At 46.5% G+C, this 20,777-nt stretch overlaps 1 protein-coding gene across 1 annotated transcript in view; it reads left to right on the plus strand.

Annotated features, from left to right (window-relative positions):
- Positions 1 to 797: 797 nt before the first annotated feature.
- ACVR1 (activin A receptor type 1) overlaps positions 798 to 20,777 on the plus strand; it is an 89,577-nt gene continuing 69,597 nt past the window's right edge. Inside the window, exon 1 of the mRNA XM_077319999.1 lies at positions 798 to 1,106. Within this exon, the coding sequence (XP_077176114.1) occupies positions 1,099 to 1,106 (8 nt within the window). The 5' untranslated portion in view covers positions 798 to 1,098. The remainder of the gene's footprint in view (positions 1,107 to 20,777) is intronic.

Below are 20,777 nucleotides of genomic sequence, written 5' to 3' on the forward strand. Positions count from 1 at the left end.
TCAGTGGTGTCTAATTCCGAAGAGTCCACCTTCCAAAGCAGCCATTTTCTCCAGGGGAGCCAGTCTTCTTGTCTGGAGGTCAACTGTAACAGCTGGAGCTCTCCAGGTGTCACTGCATTTCTCCTTTCAGAACCAGCCTGGAATTCTGTAACAGCCAGTGTGAACACATTCAGACTTGTGTGACCTTTATGCTCCAGTTCAGGAGATGCTAAACAGGGCCTTGGGCTGATTGGGGAGTAGGGGGAGAGTGTTTGTATTTTTTAACTTTACAACGTCGCTTCTGAAATTGTCCTGCGCATTTTATGGATGGTTTTATTTTATCGGTGCGCCATCTGGAAAAAGCAAATAGCAGCCTCAGACCAAAACTCGAATTGCAGATCAGCCCAGGAAAACTAGTGCTAAGAGTGAAGAAAGAAGGCGTTCGTCGGGGCCCCCACCAGCCTCCATCCAGCCTCCGGTATTGGCCGAAGGGACTTGCTCGCTTGAGATCAGGGAGAACGGCGGGCGGGAAGCGGCACCCGTCAGGGCTGAGGAAACAAATGGCGCGGCAGCTCCCAGACGGGCGCGCGGACCTGGCTGCAGTGGGCGCGTCACGCGACTCACGGCTGCAGCGGCGGCGGCGAAGGCGGCAGGCGGCGCGGGCCTCCTTTCCGCCTGCAGGGGGCGCCCGTGGCGACGCCTGGGCCTGCGCCGGGAGGAAATGATGTGCGCGCCGCCTGCTTCATCCCGGCTCCAGACGCCCATTGGCCGCGGAGGGAGGGAGCAGCCATTTCCTCCTCCTCCTCCCGCGGCAGCCGCAGCCTTGCCCGCCTGGCCCCGCCTCCTCGCCTCGGCCTCGGCTTGCGGCTGGGCTGGCCCCTTCCTGCCCACTTCGCCTGGCTGCGGCTCGGCGGGGAGTCCCGATTGCGAGGGGAGCCCACTCCGCGGACGGGACGATGCGGCGGGGAGCGGTGCAGTGAGCGGGGCGGCTGCGTCTCCCCAGCTTCCAGCCGCTGCAGCAAAGCCCATGGCCGGGGAGCCCCTGCTGCGCCGCCGCCGCCTGCTCCTGCTCTAGGGATCCCGCCTGCCTGCCTGCCTGCCTTCTTTGTCTGCGGGGCTATGAGGAGGTGAGTGGGGCGGGGGGCGTCGCTCGCCGCTTTCCCGGGGATCCAGAATGCACCCCCCCCCCGCCGGCCTCCCCGCTTCTGGAAATGCCCTTTTTCAAAAGCGAATCTTTCCGAGGGGAGTTCCCTTTCCAGCCCTTGGGAAAGCTGCTCCTGGGGAAGCCTCTCCTGGCTGCTCGGATGCGGCGCTTGGGGACTTGGGGAGGGGGGCAGCCTCGGCTCGGCTGTGCAGGGAGGGAGGGAGGGAGGGAGGGAGGAGGATCTGTAAACTTTCCTTCGCTCGCTCCCTCCCTTTCCTGGCTGCAGTCTGGAGCAGCATCAAAGGAAAGAATGTGAGATTCATCTTCTTCGGATGCCCGCAGGGCGACTGTGGTTACAGATGTTCCTCGTTACTGTGCCAAGGACAGGCCCTTCCCTCTCCTGTGCTGTAATGCTGAGAGGGAGACAGAGAAGAGCTGGGCGGGGGGGGAGCCAGAAGTGGGGGTAGGGGTGGGGGGTGGAGAGAGACAGCAGAGGATAATTTTGGATGGAAAACGAGAGTGCTGCTTTGCAGGCATGTTGGGTGGGTTAGGCTTTGCTTGTGTTCCTGAGGCTTGGAGCCTTTAAAGCAGATGTTAGTGGGGGCATGACTTGCACGGTGTCCCCTGCTGAGGAGGAATGTTGAAGAAGAGCTTTGTGAGGGGTGTTGACCTCTTTCAGTGAAGCCTGGGCTCTGGGCTGATTTTGTTTCTTCAGCACATTTAAAGAACAATACATAAGGTTTGAAGAGAGTTCCCCCAGCAATTTTTGCTGCAGTGTGCTTAAGAAGAGGTAGGAATGGGTTTCCCCCAGAAGGGTGCCTTTTGTTTGGGTCTGTTTCAGTGAGAAATTTGGGGCTCTTCTGAGTCTGACTTTGAACTTTCTTCTGTGAAGTTTGTTTTTGGTGAAGGTGTGCCTGCCTCTGTTTTGTTTGTTTGTTCTGGTCAGGTGATGTACTAAAACTGATCATCCAGTAGTTACTGAACCGCATTCATAGGAAAAAAGATGTGTTGTGTATGGGCATAGTTTAATTCACTTGAATCTTATACATCCCTGAACTTCTCTGTACGTTGTTCTTCATGGGTCTTGAAATGTGCATTTGCAGATGACTGCCTGGGATGTTGGGTTGTGAGCTTTGAGAGGCAAAAGCCTACTGCATCCATTGTGTGTCATGCCAGCTTACTAGACTGCAGAAGCATCTCAGTACTCTTCTCTCTTGGCTTTTGACCTTAATAACTAGCACTCTGCAACTTGTTACACACATGCACGCTTAAAGGACGTTACAGGAAAGCATGGCTTTTGAGGTAGCCTACCTTGTGTATACGCCTCTTTACTTGGGCTTGAAGAGACAGGGTTAACACACATTACTCAACAGCAGTCTCATTAAGTTAGATGAATACCAGTAACATAAGCAAGATAATCTTGTCTAGCCAGGATTGTTGACCAATTTTCCCCCTCCCTTTTTTTCTGTGTTACTGATTCTCTCTTCTGTACATAGTGAAAGTGCAATTCTATAATCCAGTCTCCATTTTGGTGTCCGCAGGTGTCACGGGCCCTGCTGCTAGTATATTCCCTAACATCCATTTCCATCTTCTCACAAGGCAAAGAGCCAATCCTGGTTTTGCCCCAGTCTATTGTAGCAGGAAGTCCCTCAGAGGTCCCAGAAGGCATTGTGTATATGTCGGGGAGGGGGTCCGCAAAAAGCTGTTTCCATTATAAAATGGGTCTAGGCTTGATGACACCTTCTTCTTGGCTACAACCTTCCAATCTCTCCTGCCCCAGCCCCTCTAGCGGGGATTTTGTTGATAGTTCCTGCTACCTGTTGTCCAAATTCAAACGTGCTTGACAAAAGTATGTTGACTTACCTTGCTGAGATAGATCTCCCCAATCATTGTTTTCATCCCAGACATGCCCTTTAAAAGTAATGAAGATAAACAGTGCGCTCAGAAAGCTTGCCGGTTTTACTGCACAGCTATCTGAATATGGAGCAAGAGATGGGCCGAAGGGTACCCAAGAAAGAAAGAAATCCAACAGCGCCTTCTCCCTGAGCCAAAAATTACCATCAAGCTTTACCAGAGTATTGACAGCCATTCATGATCATACTTAACCGAAAGCCCTCTGAAAAAAGAATAGGGGGCATGGGAACAGAAACCTGCTTTTTTTTGATGAAGTTTGAGAAGAACTTCCTGATGAACCAAATCCCTATTGGTCAGGTTTGTCAGTTGCCTTTACCACTGCAGCTGGCAAATCTGAAGCAGTTGTCTTGACAACAATCCACCCAGGTAACATACTGCTTTTAAAATAAGACCTTAATCCCTACTCTCCTCTCAGTGACATAACAATCCAGTGTTTTGTCTTCAGCAGTTATGGGTGGACATAATAAGAGTTCTTACTGCTGTCCCCATGTCAGAGAGGATGAATATATATAATATATTTATGGTAGTAGGTTGAGACATAAGCACAACTTGGTTTTTGAAGATCTCTGTTTTTCAGTATGCACACAAAGTGTTTAAACCTGCAGTGATTTGGCCCGCTTAGCATGAAATGTTTTACCCACTTAATATGTTGCCTGCATTCTAGATTCTGTGTCTCAGATAGCTCTTTTGGGGATAGTTGAGTTTCCTTAGCAATGACTGAGCTGCATTTTTTTTAAGTTTGGGAAATGGAAATACATTCATTATTGTTGTGATTGTTGTGTGGAAATCGGTGGGGAGGAGCACTGGCTCAGTGGTAGAGCATCTTCTTTTCATGCAGAAAGTCCCAGGTTCAATCCTTGGCATCTCCATTTTAAAGGGAAAGGTACTCCCAATAGATCTTGGAGAGACACCGCCCATCTAAATACCCATGGACCAATGGTCTGATTCAGCATAAGGCAGCTTTATGTGTTCTCTGTGACTATTTGTTGGAGCCAGTTTGGTGTAGTGGTTAGGAGTGCGGACTTCTAATCTGGCGAGCCGGGTTCAATTCTGCACTCCCCCACATGCAGCCAGCTGGGTAACCTTGGGCTCACCACAGCACTGATAATATCAGGGCTTTCTCAGCCTCACCCACCTCACAGGGTGTCTGTTGTGGAGAGAGGAAATGGGAAGGTGACTGTAAGCCACTTTGAGCCTCCTTCGGGTAGAGAAAAGCGGCATATAAGAACCAACTCTTTTTCTTCTTCTCCTTCCTCTTCTCCTTCTTCTTCTTTTTTTTTGTTAAAGGTGCAGTAGAGACACCAGTCTCTTATTTTAATCAGACTGACTTTGAAAGCAGTCATCCCTATCTGTGTACAAGCAGAGGCTTGCTTTAAAGAAGGCTGGGGTGGGGGGTTGTGGAGGGGAGCAGGGCACGCTTTGGGTGGGGTATTGCCCTTGTCAGCCCTCCTGTGGCTACCCCCTCTTCGTTATCTGTACTGGTTAGAAAGCAGTGTTAGTTGAACTTTGCTGCTTTTTCAATTAATTAATTAATTAATTTTTCTAGTGCGCCCTCCTCCTTGGACTCTAGGCGGATTACATAATAATTACATAATAATGTGTGCAAAACTACCATTTTAATGTGTGACTGCATCATGGGTAATGAACTACAAGAATTCAAGGCAGTTTTCTTAAGATGTATTCAAGGCAATTGAAAAGATCAAGTTTATTTTTATTTATTCATTTGAATTTGATTTATATACTGCTCCTCACTGTGACGTCTCCGGGAGTTGTTTGGAGTCCCTGCTGTCGTTGTTCCCACCTTTGGAATTTACCCCAGATAGCAAAAGAGAGAACACCATTTCTATAGTACTTTGTATGGAATACCTTACAAAGAGATGCTCATGTGACACTAACTTTGTTGGGTTGGATCCCATGAGAAATCTCCACTGATGGAATGGAGTGGGACTTTCTCACCTTCCACCTTCAGAGGGACATTGTGAAATGCAGTGAAAAGCTACTCCTGGGGGCTTGGGATTCCTAGAAATACCACGGGGGGGGGGTTGGCTGGATGCAACCTTTTATAATTCATTATTATTATAAGAATAGTTTTAGTTTCTCTGTAGCCAGTTGAATTGAGTTTTTGTGTTTCTTTTGCAGGTTACTAGTTTGTTTTTCTGTATTCGGGTTTTACTCTTGTTTTTTATGACAATATTCTAGCAATAAAGCCTGCTGTGTAAAAATATACAATGGATTCTAGAAAATGGTTGATACTTGGGAGAAAGATGGGCACTTACACATCTTAACCATTAGTGGCTCTTATATTTCTAAAAGAGCCATTGGGCAGTCCTGTCCAGGCCTGGACAGCCACCCTGTCCGGGTGGTGTCCGGCCCTGCCTCCAGGAGCCGAGCAACCCAATCCGGATGTGAGACAGACTTAATTGGTCCAAGACCACTCAGCCGGTTTTGAACCCACTTCTCTAAAAAAGGCTAGCTTCATAAGGTATATATGTATACTGGTTCCAAGACATATGAGGGCTTTGAAGCCAAAACTGAAATTCATATTTGTGTCTCTTCTCTCATGGTGGAAAGGGATGCTGTAATTGTCTAATGTGGATTTAAGTATAAGGTGCTCTTAAGTTCTATTGAAATAGATGAGTGGACAGTCATATCTACAGATTATCATGTACAACTCTTTGGAGCAGGGTGAATTTGAATTAAACCACCACGGCTTTCTGCACAAAAGTTTGCTTTTGTTAAAATGGTTTTGTTGACCTAGTTGAGCAAAAATTAAATTGCTGTCAACAGGAAAGACAAGAGATGGAACTGGCTATTACATGGACATCTAGCAAAAACCCTTCCATCATGCCAACTCCATAATAAAGGTGACTCATTCAAGAACCTTTCATGTCTCCTGCTGATGTTTTAAAGCAAGTCACACCAGTGAGCTGGTAAAAGTCACTTAAGCACTTGGCGTGAGTCGCCGCTAAAGATGTAGTTCCACTTTTAACAACAATGGCTGCTTCAGCCAATGTAGAAAGAATATTTTGTCCTTCTGAATTTATTGAGTCCAAATTGAGACATCATTTGGGACCTGAAAAGCCGGAAAGCTTGTATTCCTTTTCTAGGTTATGAGCATACTGGAAAATGCGGGCAAGGAGGACTGAGGTACCTGGAAGCACCAATATCTTAAGTTTGACTTGGTACCAGGTTTTGAATATTTGCATGAAAATGAGCTGAAAGTGTTTGTCGTACTTTTTTAAAGGCTGTGATTTTGATCTATTATCACACATTTCTCTTTTTAAGCAGTTACCCTGTTCCATACAGATCTAAGGAGCAGGGGGGGAAGTGTTTCTCTGCTTTTTCTCCAAGCTTACAGACATGAGGTTCAATTTGCAGCCAACCTTACCATTTGTGGGGAGTCCATTCTGGAGATCACTACAAATGACAAAATCCCCAAATACTGTGAGGCAACCAAATTTCTAGCAAGGTGTAATAATATATTTAAGGTTATGCTGCATTGGGAGTAAAAACAGGCTGGAAATGTCATGTGCTAAGATCACAATTAAATGTAAAAAATCAACCAACAAGCATTCACATAAGGAACATCCACATAAGGAGTGAGAATCCTTGTTCCCTCCCTCCCCCGCCCCCTCTTATTACCTGCTGGTGTGTTGTGTTGGCCCTGCTCCCTCCAGTCTCCCGAGGCTGGCCCCGCTTTTGGGAGGGCAGGAGTGGCCTCAGAAGACTTGCAGCTGGGGCGATGCTGCCAGAGCAATGAGTGCACTTCAGTGCTCTGGTGCCACTGCCATGGTCCATCTACTGGCACGGTTCCTGGGGGCAGGACTACAGACATCATGTCCATAGACCTCCATTTGAGGGAGCACGCCAGTAAATGTTCCACATCAATAATGAATCCTCAGATTGCAAAGATTAACCTTATGCAGCATGTGTTCAACATCTCAACCCCACTGTTGAGAGGGCCCATCAGCAAGATGCCTCACCACAACCTAATCCAGGTCCTGCCTCCAGGAAGGAAGGATGGGAGGAGCAGAAGGGTAGTCTCAATTTCTTTGAGCCCTCACAGGCTGGAAATAGTACTCTTGTAATCTGTGGTGAGGTGGATGGATATTTTGGTGGAATATCCCATTGGCCCTGCCCTGCAAGGTGGGAAGCTTCACCCTAGGATAAGGGAGTTGTGAGATTCCAGGGATGTCCCTCCTCCAGGGAAACCTTTGGGATGGACTGGGGAGGACGTGATGAGGATGGGGCAGAACACTCTCCAGACTAGAAGAGAGAGGACTGTGGCAGCTAGGATAGAAGGAGCAGAGTGTAAGTAACCCCAACCCAGCAATAATCAAGGCTCTTCCAGGGTTCTAATGGGAGGCAAAGGGAATGCTGGAGGACACTATGGTCTCAAGCTGTGCCCCTCCCTCCAAAAGAGTAAGCTACTTATCTAACGTTGTTTCTTGGTAACATACATCCCTCCTTTGTTGCTGTAGGTGATATACTGTGACTATGGAGCATATCTGAAAAAAGAAAGAATCATTAGCAGATAACTCTAAAATAGTAAAAAAGATATGATGATCATGAAGGTGAATATTTCACCAAATCCTGTATATTCATGGTGGATTGTCAAATGCAGGCTCTCTCTATGAGCAAAATAAGTCAAATCTAGTTATTTAATTAGTACTACCATTATACATTTCATTTACTATTATATTAATTGAAGAAGAAGATGTGGAGTTGGGTTTTGTAGCCCACTTTTCACTACCTGAAGGAGTCTCAAAGCAGCTTACAATTGCCTTCCCTTCCTCTCTTCACAATAGCCCTACCTATGAGGTAGGTAGGGCTGAGAGAGCTCTAAGAAACTGCTCTACAAGAACAGCTCAGAGAACTGTGACTAGCACAAGATCACCCAACTGGCTATATGGAGAGGAGTAGGGGGAAGGGACCTGGTTTTCCAAACCAGAAGCCACTGCTCTTAACCATTATACCATGTTGAGGGTTGGTGAATGTCATAGTACCTTAAAGGTGAATTGTAAAATGAAGAACAGCATAGTTCAGGTTCATTTTATTTATCCCAGCTGCCTCAAAAATGAAAATGGTATTTCTTGCTCTAATGTGAGGATTCAAGACTAGTCTAGAAGGAAGACAAATGGTACTTAAGAAAAGAGTCAGAAATGAAGGGAAGAAATTACCAACCTGAAGATCCTGCATGTTCAGACACATTCCTATCCTCAAAGATTGGTGCAGCTTCCTCCCAGGAGAAAACACTTCTTGTGATTTACTTTCATTCTAGCAACCAGGCCTTGTGGTTCTTTGTTGCACCACTTGTGTTTTGCATGATGCCTGTCCTACCTAGTGGTGGAGGAACTTGATTCAGATATTCACAAACTGGTCCTGTTTTATGGCCTGCTGTCATCTAGGCTTATTTACTTACTAGCAAGAAAGCCCATTGCAACCAGGAATGCAATGGGCGCTAGGACCCAGGGGACACCAGGAGGTGTTTTTTTTTCTGCTGCGTGGAGCTGTGAAAGGCTCCGACAGGGTTTTTTTGTTTTCTGCTGCTTGGAGCTGGGAAAGGCTCCTACAGGGTTTTGTTTTCTGCTGCTTGGATCTGCGAAAGGCTCCTTCCGGGGTTTTTTTTCTGCTGCTTGGATCTGTGAAAGGCTCCTGCAGGGTTTTTTTTTTCTGCTAGCTCTCGTGGGCGTGCCGGCTTGGAGCTCCTACAGGGGTTTTTTTTCCTGCTGCTTGGAGCTGGGAAAGGCTCCTTCAGGGTTTTGTTTTCTGCTGCTTGGATCTGCGAAAGGCTCCTACAGGGGTTTTTTTCCTGCTGCTTGGATCTGTGAAAGGCTCCTGCAGGGTTTTTTTTTTCTGCTAGCTCTCGTGGGCGTGCCGGCTTGGAGCTCCTACAGGGGTTTTTTTTCCTGCTGCTTGGAGCTGGGAAAGGCTCCTTCAGGGTTTTGTTTTCTGCTGCTTGGATCTGCGAAAGGCTCCTACAGGGTTTTTTTTTCTGCTGCTTGGAGCTGTGAAAGGCTCCTTCCGGGGTTTTTTTTCTGCTGCTTGGAGCTGTGAAAGGCTCCTGCAGGGTTTTTTTTTTCTGCTAGCTCTCGTCGGCGCGGCGGCTTGGAGCTCCTACAGGGGTTTTTTTTTCTGCTGCCTCTCGTCGCGCTAGCGGCGAAAGGCTCCTCCGGGGGTGTTTTTTTTTTTTCTGCTGCCTCTCGTCGGCGCGGCGGCTTGGAGCTCCTACAGGGGTTTTTTTTTCTGCTGCCTCTCGTCGCGCTAGCGGCGAAAGGCTCCTCCGGGGGTGTTTTTTTTTTTCTGCAGCTTCTCGGCGGCTGGAGTCTTGTGTTGTGTTTGCGGCGGGGGCTTCCTTGGGGCCGGCCTGACGCGGTGAGAGACGCTTCGCGCCTCTCACCACGTCAGGCCGGGAGCAACTGCGAGCCGCGCTGAGCGCGGCTCGCAGTTGCTGGGGCTGGGAATCGGAGGGACCAATCGGCAGGCGCTTCGCGCCTGCCGTTTGGTCCCTCCGGTTGTCTGTCATGAGGAAGGGTCCAATCCGGACCCTTCCTCATCCCGGACACATCCCGCCCCAGAACCCCTTACTGTTTTATTTAGTCCGTGGCGCCCGCGGCGCCACGGGCGGTGTACAGATTAAGTTTCTATACTGCCCTTCCGAAGGGTTTAGGGCAGTTTACAAGTGAGATACATTCAATAAAATGTCGTCATACAATTCAGTTCAACTAAACTTATTAAAACCATTTGAAGACAGGGAGCATATTGCCTGTTCTCAAAAAGTTGTGTGTGTGTGCGTGTGTGTGTGTGGGGGATAAAGTGCTAAGACAAGATATTCCTGTGGCTGCTGGTTGTTATTGAATATGTCCATCTGTATAAGTCCATTGGTGCATAGGATACCCTTCTAGTGGCAGAATGGGATGCTAGATCTTTTTGCTGGTGGTACTGGTAGGTTGCCATTGCCTGTGGCAGCAGAGCAACCCTGGATTTCATTGATGGTCTCTGATCCAAATACTAACCAGGATCTACCCTGATTAGCATCCGATATCTGAAGAGATCCGCCTAGCCTGGGTTATCCAGGTCAGGGTCAAATCAATGGAGGCTGAACTAAACACCTCTCCCTGAATTTCTGGCGTATGTGACTCAGAAAAAAATCATGCCTGCTGGGGTTGTCTTATTTCTCCCTTCTCCCACGTCTCTGCAGACTTGATTCGCTTTGTCCAGATCTATTCTGCCAATATCAGCGAGTTAGCAGTTGTGTGTGCTTGTTTTGTTCTAATAGAAATAATAAATTAAGGTAAGTGCATGCTACATTGTCTTTAAATTATTACAAGTATTTTCATAAGAATAGTATGAAGTTTTACATTTGCTTGAAAGTGACATTTGAACCACACTTTGTTTGAATGTGACATTTGAACCACACTTTCTCCCCTAAGGAAAACACTTCAGTTGGAAGTACTTAGTGCTCCTGGGTGATGAAAATCGACATCCTTTTAAAAAGTTTACTGACCATAAATGAAAGAAATGGTCAGCCAGCTCATGTCCTAGTTCAAAATTTTCTGGGAAACCCACGTCACTGCTTGTCTTAGGTGGCATTCATGCTTCCCTACTGTGCTATAATGCTAGATCACTTTTATATGTGCATTAAATCACTTGCAGCAGCCTGCAACTGACCTGTCCCGATTTCTTGCAGGCTTCCATAAATCAATCCTTCATGAGCTTCTAAGCACTCTATAGAAGTCTGACTTCACAGATTAGGCACAGCGTAATATGAGAAATCTCCCAAAGCCCAGATCCTACTTTTCAACAAGTTCTCTGCAATGTTTGGGGGCAGCCCTGATTGTAAATTGTGACTCTCATGGAGTCCTGATTTCTCTCCCCCCCCCCCCAATTCACTATACAGGACCCACTATTGTTGCAGTGGCATATAAAGAACAGTTGAACCACTCTCTTCAAATCATGTCGAAAGACTTTCAGCTGCCACCTCGGTGTAAAAAGGCAAAAATTGGCAATTTACATTGATTCCGAGGGAATGTATGTTACCAGAATGCATAAATTGATACTTTTTTCCAAGTCTTTAAAACGGTTGAAAATCCACATTTCCTTTTTGTGGTGCATGTTAATGTACTATTGGCTTACAGCCTAAGCTTGTATTTGGAAGTATGCCTCTAATTAAAAGGATGGCAATCCATGCTTCAGACTTTACTTCCAAGCACAAAGGGCTATTATCTGTATCCACATTTGGAAAGCTGCTGTGATTTGAGTATCTTTCGTATTTTCCTCCTCTGCCTAATCAGAATATGTTGTTTAAAATATAAAAAGAAAGAGCAAAGGGTTTTCTGCCTTTTGTCCGCAGTATATTTCAGTGCCTCATCTGTGGCATCATTCTGGTCCACCCATGTATCTTGTCTTGGGCAACTAAGTGTCCCTATAAGGGTTTCAAGTGGTACAAGAAAACAACAGGCCTCTCATGCAGTCGCCCCCTAAGAGCTGGCCTTCCAAGGTCCATAGCTTCTGAGCCTGGAATTTGCATGTTTACCACTATGACTAGTTAACCTCCATACAGCTGTCTTGTCCTCTTTAAAGCCATTTCAGCCACCTTTGTCACCTTATCATTCACTCATAAATTTAAGAAGTTACAGAGTTTCGAGTGAAGCACCACTTTCTTTGTTTGTCCTGGATGTTCTGCTAATTAGGCTTATCGGGTGAACTCAACGTTTTATGAGGAAGGGCATTCCCATTTCATAAACAAGTTACTTCCTCCACCTCTTTTCCTTTCCTGCCATAATAATTGTCTGCTTCCCTCATGGTAGACTTTGTACAGCTATGATATCTTGGTTGGGAATTTGAAGGGTTGTGTATACCTCTGTAATGTACAATGAAGCCTTTAGCAACTTCTCCAGTGTGCATTCTGGGGGTTTCTTCTTGGCTTGTATACCCCACTTTCCACTACCCAAGGGAGTCTCAAGGCAGCTTGCAATCACTTTCCCTTCCTCTCTCCTCACCAGACACCCTGTGAGGTGGGTGGGGCTGACAAAACTACTGTGACTCATTATGCCAGCTATGCTGCACTGCCGCTGTGCTGTTGTGGCGGGGACAAAAGCCTCTCCATCCTCCGTGTATGCACAGAGGAGGAACTGCACCAGCGCAATAGCCCCACACATGCATTGTGGGGCCGGAAGCACCAGGAGCGCTTTGAAGTGGTGGCAACAGCAACGGGGGGGGGGGTTGGGGCAGGGGACCCCCACTCCAGTATGGTGGGAAGCAGCATGCTGCTCTCCCACCATGGCGGGGGCGGGGAGTAGCACCTGTTGGCTCCACAGAGCCAGCAGGGGTGAGAGGCGTCCCTGCAGGGACGCCGTAGGTCGGGGGAGAAGTCAGGGTCCAATTATGCAGAGGGCTAGCCTGACCTAGCCCTCACCTGCGCCCTCGGGGGACCCAGGACTCCGGAAGAAGCAGCATTTTGTTAACGCGGGTCTTCCGAGGCCCTGGGTCAGGACAGGCCCTGGATGGCAGCGATGTTGAGCATAATCGGGATTTTCCCCAAAGCCCTGTTGCCACCATTTTGGGCATTCTGGCCCGTGCATGTGTGTGTGTGAAAACAGCCCTAAGGGAACCGTGACTAGTCCAAGGTCACCCAGCTGGCTGCATGTGGAGGAGGAGTGGGGAATCAACGTGGACACTTGCTTGTAAATTTGGGTAACAGTCTTGCAAATCAAAGCTCCTAATAGAAGAAGAGTAGGAGTTGGTTCTTAGATGCTGCTTTTCTCTACCCAAAGGAGTCTCAAAGCGGCTTACAATTGCCTTCCCTTTCCTCTCCCCACAACAGACACCCTGTGAGGTGGGTGAGGCTGAAAGAGTCCTAATATTACTGCTCGATCAGAACAGCTCTATCAGTTCTGTGGCAAGCCCAGGGTCACCCAGCTGGCTGCATGTGGAGGTGTGCGGAATCAAACCCGGCTCGCCAGATTACAATTCCGCACTCCTAACCACTACACCAAGCTGGCTGGTGTAGGATCTACATATATGTCAGAAAAACTGGGATTAAAACTATTTTGGGGTGTGTGCCCCATGTCTGCACCACGCACTAGAGAACTACTTGCAATTCTTGCTCCAGCAGGCCCCAGACTTCTGCTGCTGCTCTTTTAGTTCCTAGGCCCAACTGCATTCAGCTGCTGCTGCTATCCTTAGCGTAAACTTTGGCAGGCCTGTGTTCTAGCTGCTGGCCACCTCCCTGCTCTTGAGTTGTACCTTGGTAGGGTTGCAAATGTACATCCATGGAATCTTTGAATGTTCTCCTTTTTGCTGCATTTTCCAGGAAACCTAGAGAGAATGGGTTGCATGGAGAGCAGAGAGAAGATTCTTCTTATGCAGCCTCTAAAGATAGCTTAAGTATCTCCCAAGGATATTTTTTGTGCCACTTTGGATGATTCTCTCTAGAGCTAATAGTACTGTTGTATTGAAAGAAGCCCTGCAGTGTTTAAAAAAAAAATGCTAGTTATTTCCCCAGAAACTGGCAATCCGGCTTTTGTTTGTGTCAACTTTTAATAGTTTTTTTTAGTATTCCTCCTATGACACAGATGGCTGATCATTTTTGATGTGCCAAGCATTGAGGGAAGGCAGATCAGGTGACGTCAGAAATATCTGTTGCTGAGTCAGTTTTGGGGGAAATCACTGCTTTTGAGGCATGAAGTCTCGAATATCTTATTAACCCGCATCCTTCCCCTGTTTGCAGCATTCTGAATTCTTGCAGGAACTTTTGTGGATTTGCTTGTTGTTCCAGCCTTCATCACAACGCTTTGGGCTCACTGGCTTCTTTGATTCTAGGCTAGAGTCTTATACTCAAACCGGTCTCACAGAATAAGAGATCTGGAAAGCTTGCAAAGATGTTAAAGCACTGAAACACAAATTGTATGCTGTGGCAAATTGTGTGCTAGGTCACGTTTGATTGGAAGTGATGGTGATTCTTTCTGTGGAACAATTAACCATACAAGACCTTACCTGATGAAGATCACAAACGGCCTCAATTCGGAAACTATTCCTGCCATTTGACAAGGTCTAACCAGGATAAAAAAGAGACTTTCCCACAAGCTTTTTTGCACGAACTTTATTTTGTGTTTGCAGCTTTAGAGCTAGTTCAGGTTCTTGTTTTTGTTGTATCCATAGATGTGCCAAATCACACATTTGTTCCCTGGGGCTTCATTATGTTGAGCAGACCACAAACCTCTAAATCAGCCCTGAGATTTTTCATTGTGATTTCTTTTTTGTTGTCTACTATTTTTCCCCCAAGAGCCTCTTGTGGCGCAGAGTGGTAAGGCAGCAAACATGCAGTCTGAAAGCTCTGCCCATGAGGCTGGGAGTTCGATCCCAGCAGCCGGCTCAAGGATGACTCAGCCTTCCATCCTTCCGAGGTTGATAAAATGAGTACCCAGCTTGCTGGGGGGTAAACGGTCATGACTGGGGAAGGCACTGGCAAACCACACCGTATTGAGTCTGCCATGAAAACGCTAGAGGGCGTCACCCCAATGGTCAGACATGGTGCTTGCACAGGGGATACCTTTACCTATTTTTTTCCCCTTCTAGAGTCTTTGTCTGTTTGGGATGGGGATATTGCTGCTTGTATTTAACCTCATTTCCCATTTTTGGAACTGCTTATTCCCTTTGAAATCCTTGTGCATCTATGCTATGTAATTGAAATTTGAGTTCCAGCATTTTACTCCCATTTCATTGTCGATATCAAATTCATTGCCAGCTTGACCAGTGTGGCTTTTAATTCCCATGTCCCACATGGCAGCAGCAGCAGCATGCCAAAGCTAAATTCATATAGATAGTCCAGTTAATGTGTGGATAGGAATCCTGTTTATACCACCTTGAGTTTCTGATGGAAGAAATGTAATGAGAGTGAGTTGTGTTTCAATAGCCTACCTTTGCATCTGTAACCCAGTATCACTTTATTTTAATGGATTTGATTTTTATGCTGACCTCCCTGCAGGCCGCCTCCAGCCAGTTCACAGCATTCTATCTAAAACAATGTTTAAAATACATAGTATTGATTTATGATGATCAGTGCAGTATCAACAGTGACAACCCATTTTCAGGTGATCTTCTCCCAGGCCAGGTTATGATCTGGGGGAGTTCTTACAATAAGTAGGTTGTAGGTAGTAGGTAAGTGAAGCCTTGGTAGATGTTAGCTTTGACCCGAACCAAGAGTCTGGCAGAAGAGCTGTGTCTTACAGGCTCTATGGAACGATTCCAACTCTGAACTATGAGTAATTGAGAATGCACTAGACTGATTTAGTGGTTTGTGTTGGACTGGGGTCGGGAGACCCAGGTTTGAATCCCCAGTCTTCCAGGGAGCTTGCTTGGTGACCTTGGTCCAGCTGCGTACTCTCAGCCTAACCTACCTAGCAGGGTTGTTGTGGGGATAAAATGGATGACTGGAGAACAATGCAAGCTGCTTTGAGTTCCCACTGGGGGGAAAAGTGGGATATAAATGAAGTAAAGTTTATTTTTGATGTTTGCCGTTTTCTGTAAATTACAGTTGGCCAGCTGAGCATCCCATGATGGCAAAATGGAGAACCCCGTCAGTATTAGCTTTGCTAACATAAGAAGCAATTGTGGTTTAGTCCCAACCTTCCTGTATCCTAAATCAGCATCTCCCTCTCCTTGAATATAATCCTCTGTCTGAGGATTAGTTTACTTCATGCGTCTGATGAAGTCAGCTGTAGACAGTGGAAGCATATTGCCTCAGCACATCTGCTAGGAGTGTTGAGGGAACTGAAGAGTTGTAGTCTGTCACAACACTTGTTTCCAAACGTGCACGGTGGCTTATTTTGTGTAGTTGACTCCCTAGTGGTGGGAAGCAGCAAGAAGCTTTGAATGCTATGAAAGGCCGGGTCAGCAAGCGTTGCCCATCTACTCTGTATGCGTAGCTATTGAGTCATAAGGCCCAGGACCTTACTGTTCCTTGGAAACCTATCTACCCCCGCCATTTCTCAAAAAACCTAATTATGTACTCATAAGGAGCAGTGGTCCAGCATCCTGTCAACACAGTGGCCAAGCAGTTACTTTGAAGGGCCAGCAATGGGACAAAAAGGCCAGGGCCCTCCCCTCATTCTGCCCCCTGGTGCTGGTATTCAGAAGTTTAGTGCCTCTGAAGGTCAGGGTCTCCTTTAGTGACAAGGGCTAAAGGTAAAGGCAAAGGTATCCCCTGTGCAAGCACCGGGTCATGTCTGACCCTTGGGGTGACGCCCTCTAGTGTTTTCATGGCAGACTCAATACGGGGTGGTTTGCCAGTGCCTTCCCCAGTCATTACCATTTACCCCCCAGCAAGCTGGGTACTCATTTTACTGACCTCGGAAGGATGGAAGGCTGAGTCAACCTTGAGCCGGCTGCTGGGATTGAACTCCCAGCCTCATGGACAAACAGCTTCAGGCAGCATTTCTGCCACTTACCACTCTGTGCTACAAGAGGCTCTAGTTCAGGGATAGTCAACCTGTAGTCCTCCAGATGTCCATGGACTACAATTCCCATGTGCTCCTGCCAGCATTTGCTGGCAGGGGCTCATGGGAATTTTAGTCCATGGACATCTGGAAGACCACAGGTTGGCTACCCCTGCTCTAGTTGACAAGGGCTAGTGACTGCTAATAATCCATGAATCCGCCTAACCTTTTAAAGACCTTTGTGCCTGTGGCCATCACTACGTCCTCTGGCAGCAAATTCCACATTTTAATCTCTCCCTGCGTAAATAAATATATCCTGTTTTCCTGTCCTGAGTCCACTGCCCATCAGCTTTACTGGATGCCCTCAAATGCTAATATTTTGTCCTCTTTGTCAGTAGGGTCTCTCAAAATGTGCTGGCTGTTATATTTCGCAAGGTCCTCTATGCTCTTGCCAGACGGTGGTAGATGGAGCCATCGCTCAGATTATGGACTGTCACAGCACCGCCGGCTGAAAAGGGAGGAGGCAGAAAGGCTTTGTTCGATAGCAGTGAGAGTTGCCATCAATAAAACCAGAGAGGACAGGAGGCAGAGAGATGAATTAGCATGTATGTGGTCAGAGCAGGCTGCTAAGTAGAGCTTGTGGAGTGATTGTCAACTGGAAATGGCAGCTTGGGGGTTGGTGTGATGGATGCAAATGAAAAGAGTGAAGTGGCGACTTTGGCTTGAACTCTTGAAACTCTCCTGGCCTGCATGACAGCCTGCGTTCCCCTTATTCCCTGCACTTCTGCATTTTCTCTTTCTAACTACTGGCTAATTTGTGACTAATAAATAGGCTGTCAGTCTCTCCTTCATTGCTTCTTTCACTTCAGGCTGCAGAGATTTAAGACCAGGCAGGCCAAACACAGCGTATCAGCAGGGCTTAGCATTGAATAGTGCTCTCACACACTGCAGGGCAAGAATCTGGGACTACTGTAAGAGAAGAAACGGCACTTGAGCTTTTCTTAACTTGTTTGAACGGAAGTGTGTGTGGAGGAGTCAAAATGGAAGCTCCAGCTGGTACACAATCCTTTCTCCACTTTTTTACCATTGAGAAACCCCTGAATCATTCTTCATGCTTCGAGAAACCCCAGAAGTGACACGATGGTGCAGAAGATGGTTGGGGGGGGGACATAGCGATGTACATGCCCACCTGGGGCCCCTCCCCTTCCCACCCCTTCAGGCCCATCATTGGCCATTTTAGGAGGGGGGGGGAGGTTGACATGGCCATATATGGTCATATCACCTGATAAATGTTTAATCAGTTAAAAATATATTAAAAATTAATTAACTCCCACCCATTCAGGAAACCCTTCCAGGGCCCTCAAGAAAACCCCAGAGTTTCACAGAACCCTGGTTGAGAAAGCCTGCAGTACACTTCCACTTCTGATGTGACTTAAATGTTCAAAATATGTATTTGGTTACAGTGAGCTGGTGACCTGTGATGGGGTGAGGTCTTTTTATTGAAGTGTTTGTACTGCTAGCTGCTAAGATTTAGTGCATGTATTTTAGAGTTAAAGTGCTCTGCAGGCTCTTATTTATCCTTGAAGCAACTCTGAGGCACAACATGTGGGTTCCTTGCCTTCTTGGCACCATTTTAAAGATGGCAGACTGGCAGAGCTAAGGTTGGGAAGAGTATCTTGACCTACTCTGGTTGGTGAGGCTTTGGTTAAGCGTGATCTTAAACATGAACCTTCTGATACTAATAAACATGCCAGTTCCCCGGGTTACTTTTAACTGATATATGCTGTTTCCTCCAATTCTGTCACACTCTGCTAACATACTTTTCTGAATAGCTTTTCTGAGAAGGGTCTTGGGACTAGTTTCAAACTGAGCTAGGCGTTAGTATTTTGGTTGGATACACTGGGAAAAGGAATGCTTGAAATATTTTAAAACATATAAAGGTTCTCCATTCCTTGGTGGTATTTAAGAAATTCAGGTTTTGTCATTTGCTGTTTAATATCACCAGCATAACTGAGGGACAGTCTATCTCCTTATGCTCCCTGTGGGGCACTTCGCTCTTTGGCACTAATAACCTGGTGATCCCTGGCCCTTGGGAAGTGCACCTGGCCTTGATCAGGGCCATGGCCTTTTTGGTCCTGGCCCCCAGCTGGTGTAATGAGCTTCTGGAAGAGCTGAGGGCTCAGTTGGAGCTAACAGCTCCGCAGGGCCTGGAGCTCTTCCATCAGGCATTCGGTTGAGTCCAGGGTAAGGGGAGATCTTGGGGTCCCTCCCTTGGGGAGACAACTGGACACCTGCATGTCTCCACCATCTTCCTTGAGGCACGAGGTCCATCAGAAGGGGGTTTCCTGGGGTGGGTGTAGTTCTTGGGGGATTATTGTAGTTGCCATTTTGGATTATTGTAATTTTATGTTTTATTTTATAAGTAATGCTTTTATTATATTGTTTTAGCATTGTAAATCACCATGATTTAGCTAGCCTGGGAGTGGCAGTAAATCAATCAATCAGTCAATCATCAATCAAATAAATAACCAGCCAGAAGCTTCCAGGGAGTTCATTTGTGGGTGGGGGAACCCGGGAATCAAGTTTTGGGCAGCTTTATTGCTTCAAGAGAGGGCACCTTCAACCAACAACAGGAGTCAGCTTGGTGTAGTGGTTAAGAGCCGCAGCCTCTAATCTGGAGAACAGGGTTTGATTCCCTGCTCCTCCACATGCAGCTAGCTGGGTGGTCTTGGGCTAGCCGCAGTTCTGGCAGAACTTACGCAGCTCCACTTACCTCACAAGGTGCCTGTTGTGGAGAGAGGGAGGGCAGGTGATTGCAAGCCCCTTTGAGACTCTTTAAGGTAGGGGAAAATGGGAACGTAATAAATGTTAACCTGTGGAAATTTAGCTGATATATGGGTTTATTTCATAAGGATGTTTGGGTCTTTTCTAGGTCAGATTGTCAAGTTCTGTCATTCTAGCTACATTTGTGCCCACTTCTGTGTGTCACCGTTTTGTCAACTATGGCAGCAGGTACAATAATACCACGAAACCACAAGCAATGAAAACAACGCAAAAGCAATTTGCAGGTTTCTTTAAAAAAACAGTGGTGTGAAATAAAAACAGCCAGAAGTCTTGGGGGGGAAAAGAAGGAAGAAATGTCTTACTTTTTGCTTATGAAGCAGGAAAACCGTCATGTTCCCCTGATGTCTGAGTGGGAGAGACTTTCACAGATGGAAACCAAACTACTAAGAAGACCCCACTGCATTTCAGAAAAAGGCTTACATAAAGCAAGGCATCCATTGTAGGTCTTGGGTTGCATGGGAGAATACCCTCTTCAGGGCTAAAGCCCCAGTAATATGAAGACTGAAGGAAAAATTAATTGGAAAGTAGTGGTGATTTCTCAGAACTAGAGAGGTATGTTTCTAGTAAGCATTCTCGACTTTTCTGGTGCATTCTGGACCAAATTCAGTTTCTGCACTGTCTGATGTTGATTGCACAAGTTTGGTGTGTCAGAAGGGGTAGAACTGGATTTGTTTTCTGAGCAAAACTCAGTCATGCCTGCTGTATAGTGTCTTAGCCTCAGGTGGTGTTTGTGATTTTGGTATGGTAAAAAAACCCAGTGTAGTGGAATTGCCACTCTGCTGAAAATCCAATACACTACAGAAATTTTGTTTAAAACATTTTTGTATATGGTGCTTCATTCATTCATTCATTCATTCATTCATTCATTCATTCATTCATTCATTCATTCATTCATTCATTCATTCATTCATTCATTCATTCATTCATTCATTCATTCAAAAAAGGGCTCCTATATATGGTACCTGTGTGGCCCTGTATAGGAATTGCAAAATGTGCGTAGAACAATAAAAGTAAGGATGTGGTAATTGACTCTGCCTGGATCTATTCAGTGTTTAAGGGATTTCGTTTCTATTTTGTGGAGTTGCAGCAGCGTTTGGAGATGTAGAAATGGAAGGGTGATCTTCACACATTTGCAGATGCAAGTGTTTGTTTTGCAAAGAAGGTTTAACAAGGCAAGAGAACATCAATGAAAGAGGCAGCCGCCCGAGAAATGAACCTTTGTGTGGGTGTTCGAATCCACACTAGGAATTGGATCCTGCACTGGCAAGGATGCAAGCATTTTATCTTAAAACGTAGCTTTGTGATTTGGGCGGGATATTGTTTGAAAAAAACAACAACAATAATGCAGACTCTGAGCATGTCGAGGCATCGTTGTTACCAACCAAAAGACAAGTTATAACATCAGTATTCTCTAATTGGGCTTGCATACGTCTGAGCCACTGGTGAGAACAGGCCCT

The sequence above is a fragment of the Paroedura picta genome, chromosome 2 (assembly GCF_049243985.1).
Source record: "Paroedura picta isolate Pp20150507F chromosome 2, Ppicta_v3.0, whole genome shotgun sequence".
NCBI classification, from domain to species: Eukaryota; Metazoa; Chordata; class Lepidosauria; order Squamata; family Gekkonidae; genus Paroedura; species Paroedura picta.